Source organism: Malus domestica, chromosome 11, assembly GCF_042453785.1.
Source record: "Malus domestica chromosome 11, GDT2T_hap1".
NCBI lineage: Eukaryota > Viridiplantae > Streptophyta > Magnoliopsida > Rosales > Rosaceae > Malus > Malus domestica.
In genome coordinates, this window is record NC_091671.1 from 1,288,033 (window position 1) to 1,309,105 (window position 21,073).

General features: G+C 37.6%; 1 protein-coding gene across 2 annotated transcripts; it reads left to right on the top strand.

The window, feature by feature from the left end:
- The first annotated feature begins 6,106 nt into the window (after nucleotides 1–6,106).
- LOC103416086 (nucleolar complex-associated protein 2) lies at nucleotides 6,107–10,992 on the top strand. 2 transcript variants are annotated; one of them, XM_008354354.4, is made up of 12 exons: nucleotides 6,107–6,240; nucleotides 6,357–6,424; nucleotides 6,549–6,661; nucleotides 7,078–7,149; nucleotides 7,239–7,793; nucleotides 8,171–8,473; nucleotides 8,866–9,195; nucleotides 9,286–9,492; nucleotides 9,683–9,769; nucleotides 10,121–10,215; nucleotides 10,296–10,424; nucleotides 10,539–10,992. In XM_008354354.4, exons 2-12 carry the CDS (start codon nucleotides 6,406–6,408, stop codon nucleotides 10,816–10,818), a joined length of 2,190 nt encoding a protein of 729 aa, XP_008352576.2. In that variant the 5' UTR covers nucleotides 6,107–6,240; nucleotides 6,357–6,405; the 3' UTR covers nucleotides 10,819–10,992. The 2 variants fall into 2 exon arrangements, with proteins under 2 accessions (XP_008352576.2, XP_008352577.2); XM_008354355.4 differs by having other exon boundaries at nucleotides 6,178–6,278.
- Nucleotides 10,993–21,073: the final 10,081 nt, after the last annotated feature.

Here is a 21,073-nt window from a genome sequence, read left to right on the forward strand (position 1 = left end):
TTACAAGGTTATTTGTGTTTATCGTCATGTATTGCGGATTTCTCTAATAAAAGTGGAATATGTTTAGATGTATGTTTGTATTTATCATAATTCGCTCAGACTTTATTCTAAAAATAGGATAATTAAGTACAAATGTTTCATGACAATGTCAATATAAATTGAATGGAAGCCTAAATTTGTTGTTTTTAACATCATTCGTATTATTATTTTTATCAAATAATCTTAATTATTATTTTTTAAATATTTCATTGGATAGGCATGCGTGATTTGAAGTCATTTTTTTTTTCATTGGACAAACGATAGCGCTAGTGAGTTAAATTGTTAGTTGTCAGGGGAAAGGGAGATTGAGGGGGATCAAACCTGCATCAGGGTGCATAAACATGATTGTTTTCTATTACTGTAGTGTAGTGTCATCTACAAGTTGATGTGTATTCATTTTAGTACTTGATTAGTTACCTTGTTGATAGCTCCATATATGTCACATTCCACATTTGCACCATCATTTAATTCAGGTCAAGTTTTGCAAGGGTGCCAATATTATTGGTCAAGTATTTACATTACAGGTTGAGAGAATAAATTGATATGGAATTCATTATCGACGAGATTCAAACATAAGACCTCAAACTTACAAGTAAGATGAATACCACTAGACTGAGGAACAACACGTTTTGTTATGGATAATACATATTGGACCAACAAAAGATGCCAAAAGAAAAGAGACAATTATATTTTGATAAGATCAAATTTGCCCTCATGATGAGTATCCTTAAAGAGGAGCAAAAACTAAATGCATTTCTAAAAAGAAGCGATGGCAAATACAATGTATTTACGTACGTTTCAATATTATTTGTGGCTTCTGTGTATGCTCCAATGAAAATTGTACAAATAATTATGCCATCTTCATAAGTCGACCATTTCCCTAAATCTAGCTTATTTTGTGTAATTGTTTCCCCTACAAATGTTTTACTTCTAATGAGGTAGATGATATCATCATACATACGAATTTTTCTCATTAAAAAAAGTGGGATAGGTAGATGATCGTTTGCATTTATCGAAATAATTTTCTCTTAAAAAAGTGGGATAATTAAGTACAAATGTTTCACGACAATTCTTTATGATGGTGGGTATTTAAATTGAAGCTTAAATTTTGTTGTTTTTAATATAATTTGTTTTTTTAGCTAATAATTTGATATATTTTCTAAAAAAGGTTTTTGCACTTAACCAGTTACCATGCTAACATTTTCATATGGTAGGGTAAGCTCAATCGAGCCCAATATATTTCTTATTTACCCTACGGAGCCGAGAATAATAAGATAACCCTTTACAAAATGTGGTTTGAATCGGTAATGACATTTTTCTTCGTCTAGAAACTGAGAGATTTTTTAGTGTGCTTGGAACAATGAACGAAACATCATGTTATTGTTTAATTAGAGGGATTTGAAGAAAAGAAGCATCTTTCCCTACTTTCTTGGCTGACCTTTGCAGATCCCACTCCTCTATGAGGAAGAGAACTTTGGTCGGGGCTGCTAGCGATAGCCACAGTTCCTTTTCCTGTTGCTGATGTGAGTCGTGTAATAGGTGAATCAATTTCAGACCGCTCTCTTCTATCAACAAGGAGGTACACAGCTCGAAGCGGATGGTTGGTGTATCCCTTTGTTTATTGTTTAGCAATTTCACTATTAGATGACTAAAGGACAAAGCCCTGTCCCTCAACATTTGGTAGTCTGTCCTGTGTTCCGGGCACACTTAAGAATACTCCTAGAAAAGAAAGGAGTTTCATGACACAATGTTTAAGTGGAGATAATACTAAGGAGACCAAATAAACCAAATTGTAAAGCAAATGATGTGTCACCAATAGAAAATAAACACGTTAATCAATATTAAGTAATAATTCAATCATTAACAACAGGATAATGCTAGGGAGACCAAATTAGGAGACTAAATTTGCAAACTAAATGATGTGTCACCAATAAAAATAAACTCGTTGATCAACATGTATGTAATAAACAAATCATCAGCTTCCATGTCCTTTAATTTTAAAATTTTATCTACAGATTTAATCTCCTAACATTACTCTTAACAACAATGTCAAATATTTTGCAAATTTAATTTAAAATGTTGGTCTTCTCAAATTCATTGTTCAGATATCGAAGTCATTTATTGGTGGTACGACGTCATATTTCAAAGTCATTTATTGGTGGTACGATGTTTAAGGTCGTGCATGTAACTGTCGTAAAAAACGTATATGGAATGATTTAATGCTTTTACGTGGCTAGTCACATGTATTATGCGAGCCGAACTTTTATGTAGAAAGCTTTTGCTAGCCTTGGTCATTAGCAGCCATCATTTTGTATTTAATACTAGTTTGGTGCAAATTATCATTTAGCCCTAACAAAGAAAATGATACATGGAAGTTAATAATAGTTTTGTACTTAATGATATATATTTCGATGGTTAATTAAGGTCAATGGGTAAATAATGATATGAATAACGCGCCAATTTTACTATAACGAAGTTATGTGAAATATAGTAATATACAATTTACATTGTTGATAATTTAAATTATAGCGATCATTGCGCACACCATTTAAATTATACCGAACTTTTAATATATCAACATTGGGCGTGAATTTTATTATTACTCAATTCATTTCTACATAAATGGTCTGCCAGTTTTGTTACAAATTAACTTGACGCCATTGCACGAGCTCTTTTCTTCTTGGCTCTTTATGGATTCATGGGCAGCCTGAGTGCTCTTGAGGAGCCACTACTGGAGACGACTTGACATTGTCATCACGTCCCCTTCCTGACTGTGGCGCAGCAATACCACCAACACCCAATGCCCGAGATCTCTTTTTCTTAGCTCTCATCGACTCGTGGCATTGACCGGAAGTGCTCGCATGGTGATCATGCCGACCCACCACCAGATCGGTTCCGTTCCGGTGATCTGATTCTCCACCGAGTGCATCATCCCGACCATCAAGAAGATCGATCTTCTTCTTCACTTCGGTGCTTGTAGGATTTACAGGCACCAGAGCGACGCTGCCGTCGTCAAATTTCAGGAGCCGGAGTTTGTTATTTTGAAGCTCCTTATTGTGCTTCCGATGGAGCCGTATTACGTTCGCTGCAGTGCTCAGGGCCCTGTAGTGAACGCCGGTGTGAGCCGAGAAGACCTGTGCCGACTCGTACACTTCGTGGCATATCGGACATTCGTACCACTCGTCGGGTCCGCTACGGTGCAGGCTGTGTATCCGCCCATCAGCTCCCAGATGAGAGAGAATTTCCACATCAAGCGGCTGAAGCCCCTCCTGGACGGCGTCGTTATCAGCAGGCTCCTCGGGACGTGGTGGAGGTTCTCGGTGAAAGCTGAGTAGTGGATCAGCCGAGTGAACTGGATGGCTTGCTGCTGCTGGTTGTGGTGGCTCCGTTGATGGGTTTGCCGGATCCATCGTTTTTCTTGATGGAAATGGAGTTGGGAAATGAGGAGAGGAGAGAAATTTCAAGGTCGGGTAAATGTTGACGGGAGTCGGAATTTTGGTGAAGCACGACTATTCTCCTTTTCTTCTTTTTTGTTCTGGGAGTTCTGTTAATAGGAGGTTAGAATATAAAGAGAAGTTGGCTGAAGGTTGGGGCAAAAGAGTAATTTCAAGTTTGCCAAGGAGGATGAAAATAGGACCCACAAAAAATGCCAAAAGAGGAAATGCCATTATGTTTTAATAAGATCAAATCTAAGTGTTTTGAATGCATATGGTAACAGAGTATCTGAAAGAAACTCGTAGTCATTATTGTGCATATCCACAAAAAGGAGTAAAAAAATAAATGCGTTTCTTAAAAAAACCGATGGCCAAAAACAATCTATTATGTTTCGATTTTATTTTTAACTTATGAGGGTGCTCCAATGGAAGAAAAAATGTGAATGTATTTGTGTCATTTTCCAAAATTGATCATTCCTGTATTTGTGTCATTTTCAAAAATTGATCACTCCTCTGCTAGTTAGGTTAATTAATATGCCGCTATTGATGGATTTTTCTTACGTACTACATGATTATTCGGGTTTATGGTCATATATTTTGACTTTCTCTAATAATAGCGGAATATGTGTAGATGATTGTTCGTGTTTTTCATTTTGTTACACATGATAGTTTACTAATGAATATAGTTTTTTTTAATTCTTTGTAAGAAAAAAAAAATCTTAATTTTGTGCGTTTGTACTGTATTGGTCTTATAGGAATCCCACATCGGATGTGATCACATAAATAGTTTCACATGAAGTTTATAAACGGGAATTTGTCCCACATCGAAGAAAGACAACTTGATAGCTAGCATTCTTCATTATTAAACGAGGTTTGTGAACTCTACAATTATTAAATACACTCTTAACTCTTTGTGTGTAGCCTAACTTGAGTAAACCCACGTATATCTTGTGAGTGAGTGTGTGAGATCTAAGCATTATCATACAAGGTGGAGTTTGGAAAATGAGGATGACGAGAGGAAATCGAAGGTGCGATGAAGGTTGACGGAAATGGGAATTTGGATTAACGAGACGGTTTTCTTTTTTTCGGTTACAATTGAAGGGCAAAGGCTGGCAGGAGCTACCGTCGTCAAATTCCAGGAGCTGAAGTTTGTTATTTTGAAGCTCCTTATCGTGCTTCCGATGGAGTCGTATTACGTTCGATGCAGTGCTCAGGGCCCTGTAGTGAATGCCGGTGTGAGCCGAGAAGACCTGTGCCGACTCGTACACTTTGTGGCATATCAGACATTCGTACCACTCGTCGGGTCTGCTACGGTGCATGTTGTGTATCCGCCCATCAGCTCCCAGATGAGAGAGAATTTCCACATCAAGCGGCTGAAGCCCCTCCTGGACGGCGTCGTTATCAGCAGGCACCTCTGGACGTGGTGGAGGTTCTCGGTGAAAGCTGAGTAGTGGATCAGCCGAGTGAACTGGATGGCTTGCTGCTGCTGGTTGTGGTGGCGCCGTAGATGGGTTCGCCGGATCCATCGTTTTTCTTGACGGAAATGGAGTTGGGAACTGGGGATGAGGAGAGGAATTTCAAGGTCGGATAAACGTTGACGGGGATTGGAATTTTGGTGAAGCGCGACTGCTTTCCTTTTCTTTTCTTTTTTGTCATGTGAGTTTCTGTTAATAGGAACTTAGAAAATATAGGGAAGTTGGCTAACGGTTGGGGTAAAATAGTAATTTCAAGCGTGCCACAGACGATGGAAATTGGACCCACAAAATATGCCAAAAGAGGAAATGTCATTATGTTTCGATAAGATTAAATCTAAGCGTTTTGAATTCATATGGTAACAGAGCATTTGAAAAGAGATTCGTGGTCATTATTGTGCATATCCATAAAAAAGAGCAAAAAGTAAATGCATTTCTTAAAAAAATTGATGGCCAAAAACAATGTATTTATGTTTTGATTTTATTTTTTACTTACGAGGGTGATCCAATAGAAGAAAAATTGTGAATATGTTGTGTCGTTTTCATAAAATGATCATTCTATTGTAAACCTTTTAAGTGTGATTGTGTAAATCTTATATTATATTTGATTCTAGTTATTCTTTCCTATTAAGACTTGTATTCCTTGGAGCAGAATGATTTCTTCTCTATCTTATTGTTGTAAATAAAGACACTGCGTACAGGGAAATAGACATTCCACTACACAACCCTACAAACATCTCTCTCTATATTTTCTCTCTGTACCGCCGGCCCCTTCCCCTGTCAGTTAAATATAGGCCACAACACATTCCTCTCCTAGGTAGATTAATTAATAATGCCCCTATTGATGTATTTTTCTTATGTATTAAATGATTATTCGAATTCCAACGGTAACTTGAAGGCAACATGACATCAGCTAGCAGTTGACATTCAAATGGGTTGAGCTAGAAGGCTGGCTGGTTGAAAATGGCTAGCCCGCTAGCTTGATTTGGGGATTTTGGCTTGGTGGGGCCCAAAAATCCTTTGACCTAGCTCTCGGTTAGAGACGATTTTCGTGTTATTTCGAACTATTTTTAACCTTATAACTTTTTGACTTGGTCGGTCGGAGATGGCTTAAGGGCTAAAGCCTAAAGCCCATTTTGGTGGGATTAAGATAAGACATATGTATAGCTAAGCCCAAAACAAAAAAGAAAAGAAAATAGAAAGTCAAAGCAGTAGTCAAAACCTCACAACTGAACGTTAGGGTTTTTTGTGGTCGCTTTTTTCTCAGAGAGTTGGAGCGAAGCGAAGTGGTTAAGGTAAATTCCTCAAATTCTATAAGGCCGCGTTTGGATTGGTATGTTTTCGACGCTCAGGTTTCTCAATCGAAGGTTGAATTAACCTTCTCAGCTTCCATTTTATTTTTCATTTACAGGAACACCTCCTTAGCCAATCTTGCGCTCCTTAGCCAATCTTTCCTCGCCATGGAAGAACAACGCTCAGGTTCTCTCTCTCTCTCTCTCTCTAATTTTTTTTCTCATTCTATCTGGGTATGTGCTTTTATAGATAATTAAGCTGAGTTTTAGTTTTAATTTTTCAAATTTCATTGCTTTGATTGCAATCTCAGTGAAAACTTCGAAAAGTGGAAAAAACAAGGGTGAAAGCAAAATTGGGAAAAGCTCCAAGACTCCGGGTCAGGCGAAAGAGCATAAGGACCAACTTGAAAGACTTCGCGAAAAGGTTAGAACTTTGATATTTATGCAATTATATGGATTTTACACTGGTAACGTTCGAATTTTATTCGTAGTTTGCAGCAGGTTGTTGGATTATAAACTTTCAGCTGGTTGGATTTGATATATGCGATAATATATACATTTCGTAATTCGCTGTCTTTTTTTTTTTCTTGGTTGTGATTCCCAAACAACTGTGTTTCTGGATTTTGTGGTTGATTGGCTCGACGATGGATTGCTTCAGCCCGAATTTAAAATGCTGAATGTGATCTTTAAATTTGATGATTTTGAAAAACTTGCATTTTCCGTCAACTATGTAAAATGAGCTGGCGGATAACTTATTGATTTTTTTCTGACTTTATATCTGTGTTTCAGTCTGGTATCGGAGTTTAAGTAATGAAGTTATTCATAATTCTTAACCTGCAGGACCCTGAGTTTTATGGTTTCTTGAAAGAGCATGACCAGGAACTTCTACAATTTGATGATGAGGACATCGAAGTGAGTATGCAAAAGCTGTTAACTTTTCGATATTACTCAGCGAAGCTACATATTAATATTAAAATTAAGTCTGTCCCTATTTTACACAGGAAGATTCAGATGCTGACTTGAAAGAATCTGAGACACAAGATGATGAGATAGAAGCATATGAAGACGATGATGATGTTGCACAAAAGAAAAAGAAACAATCTAAAAAAGTTGTTACTAGTGAAATGGTTGATTCCTGGAGCAACGCTATTAAAGAACATGGGAAGTTGAGTGCTATTCATTCTCTAATGAAAGCTTTCCGCACTGCCTGCCACTATGGTGATGATAAGGAGGATGAGTCTTTGTTAGACTTTAGTGTTATGTCTAGCAGTGTCTTTAACAAAGTGATGATATTTGTACTTAAGGAAATGGATGGAATAATGCGGAACTTGTTGGAGCTCCCTGCTTTTGGTGGGAAGAAAGAGACCATATTAGATCTGATGAACACAAAACGATGGAAGAACTACAACCATTTAGTGAAGTCATATCTTGGAAATGCCTTGCACGTCTTGCGTCAAATGACTGACACTGAAATGATATCGTTTACTTTACGGCGTCTTCAATATTCATCCATATTTTTGGCTGCTTTTCCAGTTCTCTTAAGGAAGTACATTAAGGTAAATGCAGAGATACACGTAATTATATATTCCGTTTAAAATTCCTTATTCTTTGCAGTTATTCTTTAATACTCTACTGCTTGAAGTCTGGTTTTACCTTGGGTTGTTTGCACTGCAATCAATAAATTCTATATATTTCCTGTTCCGAAATTAACTTCATTTATAGTATGCCAATATAGAGCATGATGACTGTGCGTTGCAAGTTTGAAGGCCATAAATCCTATTTTTACACTTTAGATGAAGCCGTGGTGATTATATTCAGAATAGATATCTGTTATTGGGTTTTACACTTTTACCTTGCATCTCTCTTTACAATGTTTTGTTCTCTTTTTTATGTTGGTTACTTGGGAACTAATAATTTGTATTACTTTTCACAGACTGCCTTGGACTTATGGGGTTTAGGGGGAGGTTCCCTCCCTCTTGTCTCCCTTTTATTTCTGAGAGATTTATGCGTTCGGCTTGGATCTGATTGCTTAGATGAATCCTTCAAGGGAATATACAAAGCCTATGTCTTGAACTGCCAGTTTATAACTGCAGCGAAATTACAACATGTTCAATTTCGTGCGAATTGTGTAATTGAACTTTACGGAGTAGACCTTCCCACTGCATATCAACAGGCCTTCGTTTTCATTCGACAGTTAGCAATGATTCTGCGAGAAGCACTTAGTTCAAAAACTAAGGTACTATTATCCTTGAAATATGAATGTTTACCTTTTGTTTAGTTATTGCATTGTCTCTTGTAGGCTAACATGCATCTTTGTAAAACTTAAGGATGATCACAAAAGCCAACGACACTAGCTATCCAACTGAAAGAGATTAACCTAGATGAATTAGTTGTACTTGTGGCAAGAGCAGTTAGATAAACTGCCCGTAAAAGCTTTTTATGTCATTGATTACATTGAAAAAATTGGATTTTCTTGGTATCTTTGAATAAAAATGTTGGCCTTTGCCTCCATGTTGCAAATTCTAGTTTCTCAATTTCTTTTTTAACTCTAGAAGTTGTATTTAGTTTAAAATGCGTCAGATGCCCTATATATCTGGCATTTCACTTATGTTGTTTTGCGTTTTGCAGGAAGCATTCCGAAAGGTTTATGAGTGGAAGTTCATGAACTGTCTTGAGCTCTGGACTGGAGCCGTCTCTGCCTATGGCTCAGAACCTGAGTTTAGGCCTGTTGCGTATCCCCTGGCGCAAGTAATTTATGGGGTAGCCCGTCTAGTTCCAACTGCTAGATATTTTCCCCTTAGGTTGAGGTGTATTAGAATGCTTAATCGCATTGCTGCTTCAACTGGTACTTTCACTCCCGTTTCTATGCTGCTTTTGGACATGCTTGAGATGAAAGAGTTGAACAGACCCACCACTGGTGGTGTTGGCAAAGCTATTGATTTGCGCACTGTACTGAAGGTATGTTTTAGTTGGGACATTCTTCTCTGCTTTAAATTCAATACTACATTGTTATTGTTTGTAGGAGTTTGAGGATAATTTTTCTTTCAGGTTAGCAAGCCAACCCTGAAGACCAGAGCATTTCAGGAGGCGTGTGTGTTATCTGTTGTAGATGAGCTTGCTGAACATTTAGCTCAGTGGAGCTGTTCTGTTGCTTTCCTCGAGTTGTCTTTTATTCCAGCCGTACGATTGCGTACCTTCTGCAAATCCACCAAGGTTGAGAGGTTTCGGAAAGCAATGAGGGAGCTTATTCGTCAGGTATGTGGTTAGAGTGGCAAGTCTAGTGACCATATGTGCTCTGCTCCCATGCCCGAGCTTGAGATGTGTGGACTATTGATTGGTTGAAAGAAGTTTTTAATTTTATTGTGTAGTCTTTAATAATTACATCTTCTAAATGTCAGAAAGCCTTGTTGTACATAGCTAATGTTTCAACTCTTCTATGTCCCAGGTCGAGGCTAATTGTCATTTTACAAATGAAAGGCGTATGTCAATTTCTTTTCTGCCAAATGATCCTGCAGCTGCGTCTTTCCTTGAGGTCTGCACTTCCATAGTTTATCTTTTTTCTTGCGTGATTTTGCCATCAATGTTTTGTATATCTGTAAATGTGTACTTTGCTATATTGCCACCAGCCAATAACCATAAGAGCCTATTTCTTGGACGGTGAAAGCTGCTGAACCAAACCTGGAAAGATGTTTCATGACTGAACTTTCGAACTTTTCTTTAATCCGAATAAAGGTCTATCATGATGTATTTCACTGACAAGCCCAAACAAATGATATTTGTGATGTAATTCGTTGGTTTCGTGAGATACCTCGAATGCTTTTCCTTCAGTTTGTTTCATTTTGATATCATCTGGAGAAACTGAATTCCATGTATATTGTCATAGGAGGAGAAAAAGTCAGGGGCTAGCCCTCTGTCGAAGTATGTTGCAACTCTACGTGAAGTAGCAAAACAAAGAAATGCTTCGTTATCGGAATCCAGGTCTGTATCACGGTGTCTATTAGTACACATTCACACATCATGTTTAGTGTTCCATTTTCTAATATGCAAATGGGTTCCAGTGTTCTTGTGGGCGAGCATTCATCTGTCTTTGGAAGTAAAGGACAAGAAAGCGATGAAGAAGATGACACCAGGGACGAGGAAGGCACTGCTGTCTTTAGTTCATCCTGGTTACCAGGAAAGGATTCCAAGTATGGTCACACTCTCTCTCTCTCTCTCTCTCTCTCTCTCTCTCTCTCTCTCTCTCTAGTTTTCTTTGCAATTTTGTTCTTGGTATTTGTGTTGAAACATTATTGGTTTTGCAGAGCTGAGGCACCCCAAGATGTGAAAAAGAAGAAAAGAAAGCGAAGGACTAAGCACCAGGACCAAGTAGCCATGGATGAAGATATTGTTCAGGAGTTGGTACTCAGTTCTGATGAAGAAGATGGATCTTTAAGCGACACCTTTTCTGCTGAAGAAGATGAAGAGGAGAAACAAGCTCCTTCAAAGCTGGAAAGCAAGAAGCCGAAACGCTCAACAAATAAATCAAAGAATTCTTCAAAACCTCAAGCAAAAAGGTCAAGGAAGAGAAAGGCGGCTAACTGAAGAGACACAAGTATCTCGTGCGTGCCCTTCCGACCGTCTCCATTGTTTTGTCGATCCCTTTTCTTTTCCTAATGGCGTATTGAAGAGCTTGTGAATACCAGTTTTGTCAAAGCTTTCTTGAAAGTTATGCATGAAATTCATTTTTGATCAATGTCAAGATATTAATTTGTGTTTTTTCTTCCCTCTTATAAAAGTAGAAGTGCAAGAAATACTTGTTAGACAAATCTCAACATTTGATGGAGGGATCGAATTTCAACTTTGACTTTAACCTAAAGCTACTACTGCCAGGCGTGTTTCCTAAATGGAAAGACTAATTTGTTCAAGTTAGATGTGGATGTCACAATTAGTTCTGTTTATGGATGAATGAAACTCAAAGGAATTGACAGGGGCCTGCACAAGCGGTGGATCATGTGATTTAATTCGATGCAAAGCGAAGAACCTTATCAGGGCTTGACATGCTCCGAATCCTCTTGAGAATTTCCGACCTCATACGATTCAGCGGTCAAATTCTTTTGATGTCCTATTTTTTTATTAGCCTATCTAATTGAATGAGATTTCTCAGAGATATATCCCTTTTTTTTTCTCGAGTTTTGTCTTTTGACTCTATGAACTGTAACACCAGTTGAATTAAGAACTTAAACTGACCCCCTAAGTTAGACGTGGATGGAATCTAAAGACAAAGGGTGAATTGGCTAGTTTTCAAAAGTTTTAAGTCCTTAATTGACTAAAAAACTAGTTTAGAGTGTCAATTTCACCTGGTGTTATAGTCCATGGGGTCCAAAGACAATTTTCCCTTAATGAGAAATGCATGCTAACTATATTTTGAGTGTGAGTTCTAATAACACCACCCAATTATTATTGATTTGGTGAAGTCTAGAACCGAAAAGTAGATATCTAGTTCGAATAATTGATACTAGCAATTGTACACATGACTATATATGTGCTTCTTAAAAATTTAAAATAAAATATTGAGTAAATTACACAAAATTACTATAATTATTAGTCGAACTACAATCACATACCTTATATTTTAAACATTATAATGTCATACCTTAACTTATAAATTCATTGTAATGTCAGATCTCCGTTGAACTTTCTATCAATTTAGCTGTTAACTGCTGATGTGGCAGGCAACTGGCCCACTCACTCATCCAATTAGATTAATAAATTAATAAAACATTAAAAAATCAATAATTTATTAAAAAATTAAGATTTTTTTTTGTAACAACAAAACTAAAATAATAACCCCACCACTAAGCTTTGTAATTCCTCCCCATCACCACCTTGCATTATCCCCTCCCGCACCGCACGCCACCCTCACCTTCATAACTCTGGCGAAGTCATCTTCTTCTCCGGCCACTGGATTTTCCCCGCTGGCGATTATTTCTGAAATTTCTTCTCTCTCTGGGCTCGTCTAATTATGAAATTTGAAGGTTATGGAGAGAGAGAGAGGGAGGTGCTTGGCGAGTTGACTAGGCATGGTGGAGAGAGAGGTGCTGGGTCGGGTCTGCAGTGGTAATGGGCGTGTGGTGACTGAAGATATTGAAGCTTTTGAGCTTCTTGATTTGCATGGGTTGTTGCAGGAATTCGGTCTCGATCTGCAGGTGGAGATCTGCAGCTATCGCTGCTGCGGAGAGGTGGGGTGCCGCAGGTCAGGACACAAGTTGCAGGAGCCGGTCGTGAAGAGGACCAACTTTCATCAAAATTCAGGCCTTGCTGAAGCCCAGGACTTCGTGGTGGCTGCTGTTGCAGATCTGCAGATATTGAAGAAGACGACATTTTTGGAGGGGAAGAGCGAAGAGAGAGACATCGTGAGTGGATAGTTTCGTGGTTGAGTGGCAAGCGTTGATTTGAAGCTCTGGCGGCGGGAAGGATCATACGGCAAAGATTTTGAATCCATGGTTGCATAGGACTTGACTCCTTTCTTTTTTCTTTTTCAAGCTCTGAGGTTGCTGCAAGTTGCAGCTGTGGGTGAGTGTGATAGATTTTTGTAGTTCAAGGTGTGTGGGTTGCTGAGTTAACCCCCAATCAGGTGGCCGGAGAAGAAGAGGACTTCGCCAGAGTTGTGAAGGTGAGGGTGGTGTCTGGTGGCGTGGGAGAAGGAATTGCACGGTGGTGACGGAAAGGAATTGCTAAGCTTAGTGGTGGGACCCTTTTTATTATTTTAATTTTGTTGTTACTAAAAAATTAATTTTTTTAATAAATTATTAATTCTTTAATATTTTATTAATTTACCAATTTATCAATCTAGGTGGATGAATGCGTGGGCCAATTGCTTGCCACGTCAGTAATTAACAGTTAAATTGACAGAAAATTTAACGGAAGTCTGATATAGCAACGAATTCATAAGTTGATGTATGACATTGTAATGTTTAAAACATAATGTATGAGATTGTAATTCGACCAATAGTCGAGGTAATTTTGTGTAATTTATCCTAAAATATTTTCAAAGAGAGGAAACATAAAAAGGTCGATAAATCTTTTAGGTAACGACCTTTAAACAATTTTTCGTTGCTGAATAGGCTAATCATATCTTTAGCTACTATTTTTGGGTAACTATCTCGTAACTAAAAGTTTATTTTATTTGAAAGAAAAACGTGGAAGAAAAAATAGGGCAACTGATATGGTTACATGGTTGTGAAGCTTTTGAAAAAAAAAAATTTATTTTGCGTTTAATTTACTATATCACCCATAACTTTTTGGTTACTTTTCTTTAATTTTGTTGGCAAGATTAATTTGGTATTTTCACTTCTTTGTGGTTGGCAAAGAGAATTTTATTAATAAATCGTTTATATTAGGAAAGTACCACATGTGATGCATGTGGTACGACACGAGTTAAAAAAATAAATATATTGCTTGTAAAAACTGTAAATTAAGGATGTGGGAGCATACTTACTAGTTGTAAGATCCCACATCGACCAACGGAAAGGAGGTGATGTGCCTTATATGTACATGCTCCCCTCCCTATAGCACGAGGCTTTTTGGGAACTCACTAGCTTCGGATTCCATCGGAACTCTGAAGTTAAGCGAGTTCGGGCGAGAGCAATCCTAGAAGTGGTGACCCACTGGGAAGTTCTCGTCTAAGTTCCCAGAAACAAATTCGTGAGGGAATGGTAAGCCTAAAGCGGACAATACCGTGCTATGGTGGAGTCTGGATTGGGATGTGACACTAGTGAGTATTTTATATAGCCACATTTTAGTTTGGTTTAATGATATTTTAACAAATGTTTTGTAATTTTTTTTTAACTTTAAAAAACAAGGTGTTTGTACCATACTTGATCAATCCTGAAACTACTGAGCACTGGTCAACGTTATACCGTCAAGGACCCAGAAGAGTTTCCCTCCAACCAGGAGGCCAATCACAACGCGACACGTGTCGACATCAGAAGTCAATCATAGCGCGACACGTGTCAACATCAGAAGCCAATCACAACACGACACGTGTCAATGTCAGAATGAAACTAGAAACTCTCTTCTATAAATAGAGACCATTCTCTCACAATATTTCTTAATGTCATTTGTACTAAATCATTCACTAGTACTCATAAAAGGAGAGCTTGAACCTATGTACAAGTAAACCCTTCACAATTAATGAGAACTCATCTACTTCGTGGACGTAGCCAATCTGGGTGAACCACGTACATCTTGTGTTTGCTTCCTTGTCTTTATCCATTTACATACTTATCCACACTAGTGACCGGAGCAATCTAGCGAAAGTCACAAACTTAATACTTTCTGTTGTACCAAAATCCTCATTGATTTTGTGCATCAACACAAGGTACACGTGACATCTTTTGATTGAGCTAAATCAAAATCCAAGTATATGTATGAGATATCACCAGTGAGTACCTAATTATTATCTGTGAAAAAATAGATAGTGACTGTATCACATTTCAAATTCTATTATATTATTGAACTTATTAAATTCAAAAGAAGCAAAATAGTCACTTTGCACTCTTTATATAGCTTCGCCCAGTCCTTTCTCTTAGTGTAAATATTGTTGTATTAATTGATGTCCTTTGATCTTTTTAATTCATTTGATTTGACGTTCAAAAATAGAGAAGGATGTGTGAGAGGTAAAAAAAAAATATGTGCAAATAGCACACCCCTAAAAAAACGAATACTATGACATTGGATAGCTTAATTTCACCAAATGTTATAGTAATTATTAAAGCAAAAAAGAAAGAAAAAAAAGACTGTTATAGTAATAAGTAATTATAGAAAATATTAATTATTCTTTTAAAAAATAAATGGAATTTATTAATTGGATAACCATCTTTAAGCAAATTTGGAAATGGTGTATTGTCTCTAAAAGACTGCATCTAAGCGATTAAATATTCTTCCAAAATAAGACAGAGGGATTAATTTAGTTTCTTTTTTTTTTTTCTAACAGCTTTTCTATTTATAAATTGCACTAATGAGTTTTGAGTTCTACAAGTGGCAATATTAATTTCCTCTTAAAATTCGACAATTTAACAAATAAACCACCAAATTAATTTGGAAATGGTATAAAATGTTGTTTATATATATGTATGTGTGTGTGTAGTTGTAGTTGAGAGCTGACTTCTTTTAACTTATCAATTGGCTTCTTTAGTTTTTAATTTAAAATAGGGTCAACGTATATCAGGAAAAATAGGTGATTTTTGCATGCAAAATTTATACGTGTCTCAGTATCTCACAATGAATCCTTCATATATATATATATATATATGTGTGTGTGTGTGTGTGTGTACAAAAATTATACGTGTCTCAGTATCTCACAATGAATCCTTCATATATATATATATATATATGTGTGTGTGTGTGTGTGTGTGTGTATGTATGTATGTATATGCACAATTTAGTTTATATATTTGTGTGTAAATATAAATAAAACATATCGAGAAATTGTCCAACTACATTGTATTACCTCTTGATTAAAAGTGAAACCTATTTATATTGGTGGGTCCTACCTCTTAAAATTTGACAATTTTACAACGCAGTCTACCTAACATTATTCTACCGCTCTATCGCGTGTTACACGGGATTATTTACCATATAGGGATGAAGGGAATTACTTAATAGGGTAGGTATGAACCTCCAGATATATAAGAACAGTCTACATACGATGAAGGTACAATGTACGGGCACATTGTCCCGCTCTTTTTCCATATATGAAATGAACAATCACACTAACCCTCACACAGTACAGTCTAGAAGGGATTAAGCCATTTGGTTTATTACACTTCACATAAAAAAAAGGGTCCAAAATTCCAAATTATGGTGATATATATAGGGTACTATGCTTAATATATGGTAAATATGCAACCCCCCCCCCAAAAAAAAGAAAAAAAAAGAGAGTAGAATTATATGTGTGAAGCTTACTAGATTTTAAATAATAAATTTCCAATAATATTTTTGTTGGACTTCCCATAAAAGTTATCCTATTTCCTTTTAGTGTTCTATAGTCATTCCAACATATATATATATATATATGTGTGTGTATGTATCTTTCAATCATCATTTGTTACTACCTGAGCAGTGCCCTAGCTACCCTTTGTAAGTTCCTCTCCTTTCTTCCATCCCAGAAACTTTGATCTTTCATCTCTCCTTTGGTGTGCAAATGTCTTTCTTCATGTGTATGTTAGCTATCTAGCTAGCTACCTATATATGACTGATGATCTTGAGAGTCGAAGAGAGGAGATCAATTTACCCATGATCATTTATCTCTCTCTCTCTCTCTCTCTCTCTCTCTCTCTCTCTCTCTCTATTTTGTATGAAAGATCTATATTTATATCAGATCTATGTGTATGTGTTTCATACATAAATCAAGATCGAAAAGGAAAACGGGAGATCTATTTATTTATTTTTATCTTGATCATGATAATCTCATTTGGAAAAGCTTGTGTTTTTGGCGTATTTTTCTTAAAATTATTTTTTATTTGTGAAAAAGTTATATATATATATATATATATAATTTTTTTATTTGGTAGTTTTGGTTTATTTTTGTAAAATAGGGACGAATTTCACGTCTGTATTCCACACGGCACGTCTTATCTAGGTTCGATTCCTAATACTAGTGAATCATATGATAGTGGCAAAGGAGACTGAAATGTCTCTGTGAGTTTTTCCGGCCACCGGAAGAGTGGATTGCCGAGGCAAAACTACCTGTTGGTCCCCTTTTATTTTTATTTTTTAAACTTTTATTTATGTATATGTTGGTTTTTCATGATCCACGGGTTGAATCGTTGATCAAGGCAATCAACGATTTGTGTTGGTTTGCTAAGATTTCGCTTCAATGGTTTGAACCGTCCAATTTTCTGCGTTTTCATTCATAGAACATTCTTGATTTTTTTTAAAGAAAAATCATATATTGAGATTTTTAATTAATGAATTAAATAGACAAAACCGGTTTTCCGAAAAACACTAAAACGACTACCATTTATTCAAATGGTTAATATTTTTCTACTTCCAGTTTTTAAATTTATTATTTTTTCTCGCAGTTGGTATTTTAGAGAAGCCCTAAACAATCCGGATCGTTAAGCTACAGTATCTAGTGAGCCCTACAAAGATGTCCGTCAAATAAACTTTTAATCTTGTATGTATGTGTTTATAATTTGGGACAAGATCGGATCAACACATATGGTTGGTTTCCCTCATTATGTTTGAGAGATCTTAGATCATCGTTGATCTTTGATCCCTCTCACACAACCACTGCCTCGCAACTCTGCAGTCTCAGTGATGTTTTTCCCTTCTTAACTACTTATGAAAATTGTTGTCTATTTGTTGTTTGTCAACCTTCCAGATGATTCTGTGTTATCCCGCCTTCATGTTCTTCATTTCAAACTTTCACGCATGAATCTCTCTCTCATTCTCTCTCTGTACTGTTACATATGTGTATCCATAAGCACTGACTTTGATATCTGATATGTAGAATTTCCAGAAGAAGAAAAATGGATTTCGCAGGTGTTTACCGATCTCAACTGATGAACTTTGCTCCACAAAATCAATCCGAAGGCACGGGTTCTGGCTTGGACCTAACCCTGCGACTGGGATTATCGTCCAACAACCATGGTGGAGATCATTTTCGCCCATACCTCAATGCAGCACTGCCTCGGGTATTTCTCTACCCTTTTATTCTAGAAATAGCTATAGAGTAAATCACATTTCACTGTTTCCTATATACCCATATATATATATATCATTCAGTTATTTTAGGTAGAAATGGTTGTTAATTGTCAAAGTTGATATCGATTTTGTAAGGCGCAATCTCTCATTTGATAATCATTTTGCTTTTAATATTCCGCTCCCGTTGTTTTTGTTTAAGATATGATTGAGGGGTGCTAGCCATTCATCATTTAATTGATGAAACTATCAAATGAGTGCTTCAAAGTTTTTATTTGAGAGCTATTCGATCGCACTCTCATAAAGTATAATAGTAGAGTACACTCTCTCGCACTAAAGTGTAGTAGTAGGTAGAACTCTCTTATAAACCTTAATAGTAACACTATTTATGCTATTAAATATGGAGACAAATATGTGACACTATTTTTTTTACACAATTTTGGATATAAACATTTTGTAATGTACTTTAACTATCTGATCACCGTCTATCTTTTAAAATATCATTCTAGATTATCCATGCAAAAAATTAGACAAATTCAAAATCATTAGAACATCTATTTATAGTGAAGGAAATTAACGAATACGGTTCTACAAAGAAAAACTAAATTTAATCAAATGGTCATATCTATTGTCACATCTCGGCCCGGGGTCCACCGCATCCCAGGCCCGCTCCACCGCCGTAGCACGGTATTGTCTGCTTTGGGCCCTGACCACACCCTTACGGTTTTGTATCTGGGAACTCACACGAGAACTTTCCAGTGGGTCACCCATCATGGGAATGCTCTCGCACGCTACTCGCTTAACTTCGGAGTTCCGATGGAACCCAAAGCCAGTGAGCTCCCAAATGGCCTCGTGCTAGGTAGAGAAGAGAATATACATATAAGGATCACTCCCCTGGGCGATGTGGGATCTTATAATCCACCCCTCTTAGGGGCTCGACGTCCTCGTCGGCACACCACGGCCAGGGTTAGGCTCTGATACCAAATTGTCACATCCCGGCCCGGGGTCCACCACATCCCGGGCCTGTTCCACCGCCGTAGCACGATATTGTCCGTTTTGGCCCCGACCACACCCTCATGGTTTTATTTCTAGGAACTCACACGAGAATTTCCCAGTATGTCACCCATCATGGGAATGCTCTCGCACGCTACTCGCTTAACTTCGGAGTTCCAGTAGAACCCGAAGCTAGTGAGCTCCCAAAAAGCCTCGTGCTAGGTAGGGATGGGAATATACATATAAGGATCACTCCCCTGGGCAATGTGTGATATTACAATGAGTGATCCTTAAATGTATATTCTCATCCCTACCTAGCACGAGGCCTTTTGGGAGCTCACTAGCTTTGGAGTTCATCGGAACTCCGAAGTTAAGCGAGTAGTGTGCGAGAGCAATCCCATCATAGATGACCCAATAGGAAGTTCTCGTGTGAGTTCTTAGAAACAAAATCGTGAGGGCGTGGTCGAGGCCCAAAACGGATAATATCGTGCTACGGTGATGGAGTGGGCCCGGGATGTGGTGGACCCCGGGCCGGGATGCGACATATGGTTTCAGATTTGAGTGATTTTTTGTAGATATAATTTGTTAAAGAAGACCTAAAATATAGACGGTTCAAATTGTTAAAATATATTACGAAGTAGACTTTATAAACCTTGTGTCAAAAATTATGAAAAAAAAAATAATGCCACGGATCCGATCGAATTGAATATTTGTTATTCTCGCTTGAAATGTCAGATAAGAACATCCGTCAAAAGAAATACTGTTCTATTAGAGTAATGTGCTATTTCCATATGATGCCCCCCATTTACGTGTTTTCATTGTATAAATTTTTTCTATTCTTTAATAAAGATAGTCGTCACCCACAAAATCCAATATTCCTAAAGTACCCCTATATATCCTCCCAAAAGCCAACGTGATTATCCGCGCTTGAGGGAATTAAACCATCACGGCTTATTACTTAATTTTTCTTTGATTTATTCAATTCATTAACTAAAAGAAAAGATAGAAATTTAGAGGATGAACGCAATTTCATCTTAAGAGGCGTGCAGAATCACTGTTCTTAGTTTATATGTATGTATTTATTTTTTTGGACAAAGATGCACCATTCAAAAGGGCAAAGCCCAGCAGCCAAGCCGCAATACAAGGAAAGGAAACAAAACTACAGGAACCAAACAGCAGAAAAAAAAAAGAGATAGAGTCAACAAGGACTCACCCTAGAGGTAAGACTAGGAGGAGACAGAGCACGACACAAAAGCGGGGCTAAGGTCCAATTTGTACTTCTCCACATTCTCACATTCAGGAGAATTAAGGTGGGCAGGGGAGACCATCTTTGGACAAAATATGAACTAGAGAGGATGGGGGTCGTATGACCCAAACATCAGAATACATCCCTCTTTTACAATGCGACGCAACCCAATCGGCTGCACTATTCGCTTAACGAGGAACCCACCGCCAGTTGAGCGAGCGAAACTGAGAAGATAGGTTCCGAATTTGGATGAGCAAGGGAAAAATGGTCCAATTGGCTTTCTTGAAATCATTTTTTAAGGTTCTGATAAGTTCCAACTAGTCGGATTCAAAAACCACATCGCTAAAGTTGCTATCCTTTGCTGAACGGACGGCAAGAAGAGCTGCCTTGGCCTCAGTTTGAAGGGCGGAAGAAGACAGGCAAGGGGTGGAAACTCCATTAATAAGAGTCCCGTTGGATGAGCGGAAGACAACTCCTAATCCAGACTGAAGAGAATTGCATGACCAAGCACCATAAAATTTTGCCTTAATAACTCCCATAGGGGGGTTCCCAAAAATAGGGATGAGAGACAACCAAATTCGGCAAAGGAGTACTGGAACCCACTTGATTTCCATTTACCTTGAAAAACTCCGCCGCAGCCCGTGAAGCTTTCTCGGCCGTATACTCCGGAGAAGGAACTGAACCATGAAAAATACAATTACATCTAGATTTCCAAATCTCCCAACATATGAAGGATGCCACGGTATAAACCCAAGATTGCGAATCAGTATTAACGGCCACAGTCCTCTTAAGCGCTGACCACCACTCATCAAAGGTAGTGATGCTTGACCGGTCTAACCTGTAATTTAGGGAGCTAGCAAACCAAACCCCAATCGTCCATGGGCAGAGAAAAAGGACATGCTCCGTCAACTC

Coding starts and splice junctions, on each gene's coding strand:
- LOC103416086 (XM_008354354.4), top strand. Junction 7,150..7,238: donor TTGATGATGAGGACATCGAA/GTGAGTATGCAA, acceptor TATTTTACACAG/GAAGATTCAGATGCTGACTT. Junction 10,425..10,538: donor TTACCAGGAAAGGATTCCAA/GTATGGTCACAC, acceptor TTGGTTTTGCAG/AGCTGAGGCACCCCAAGATG.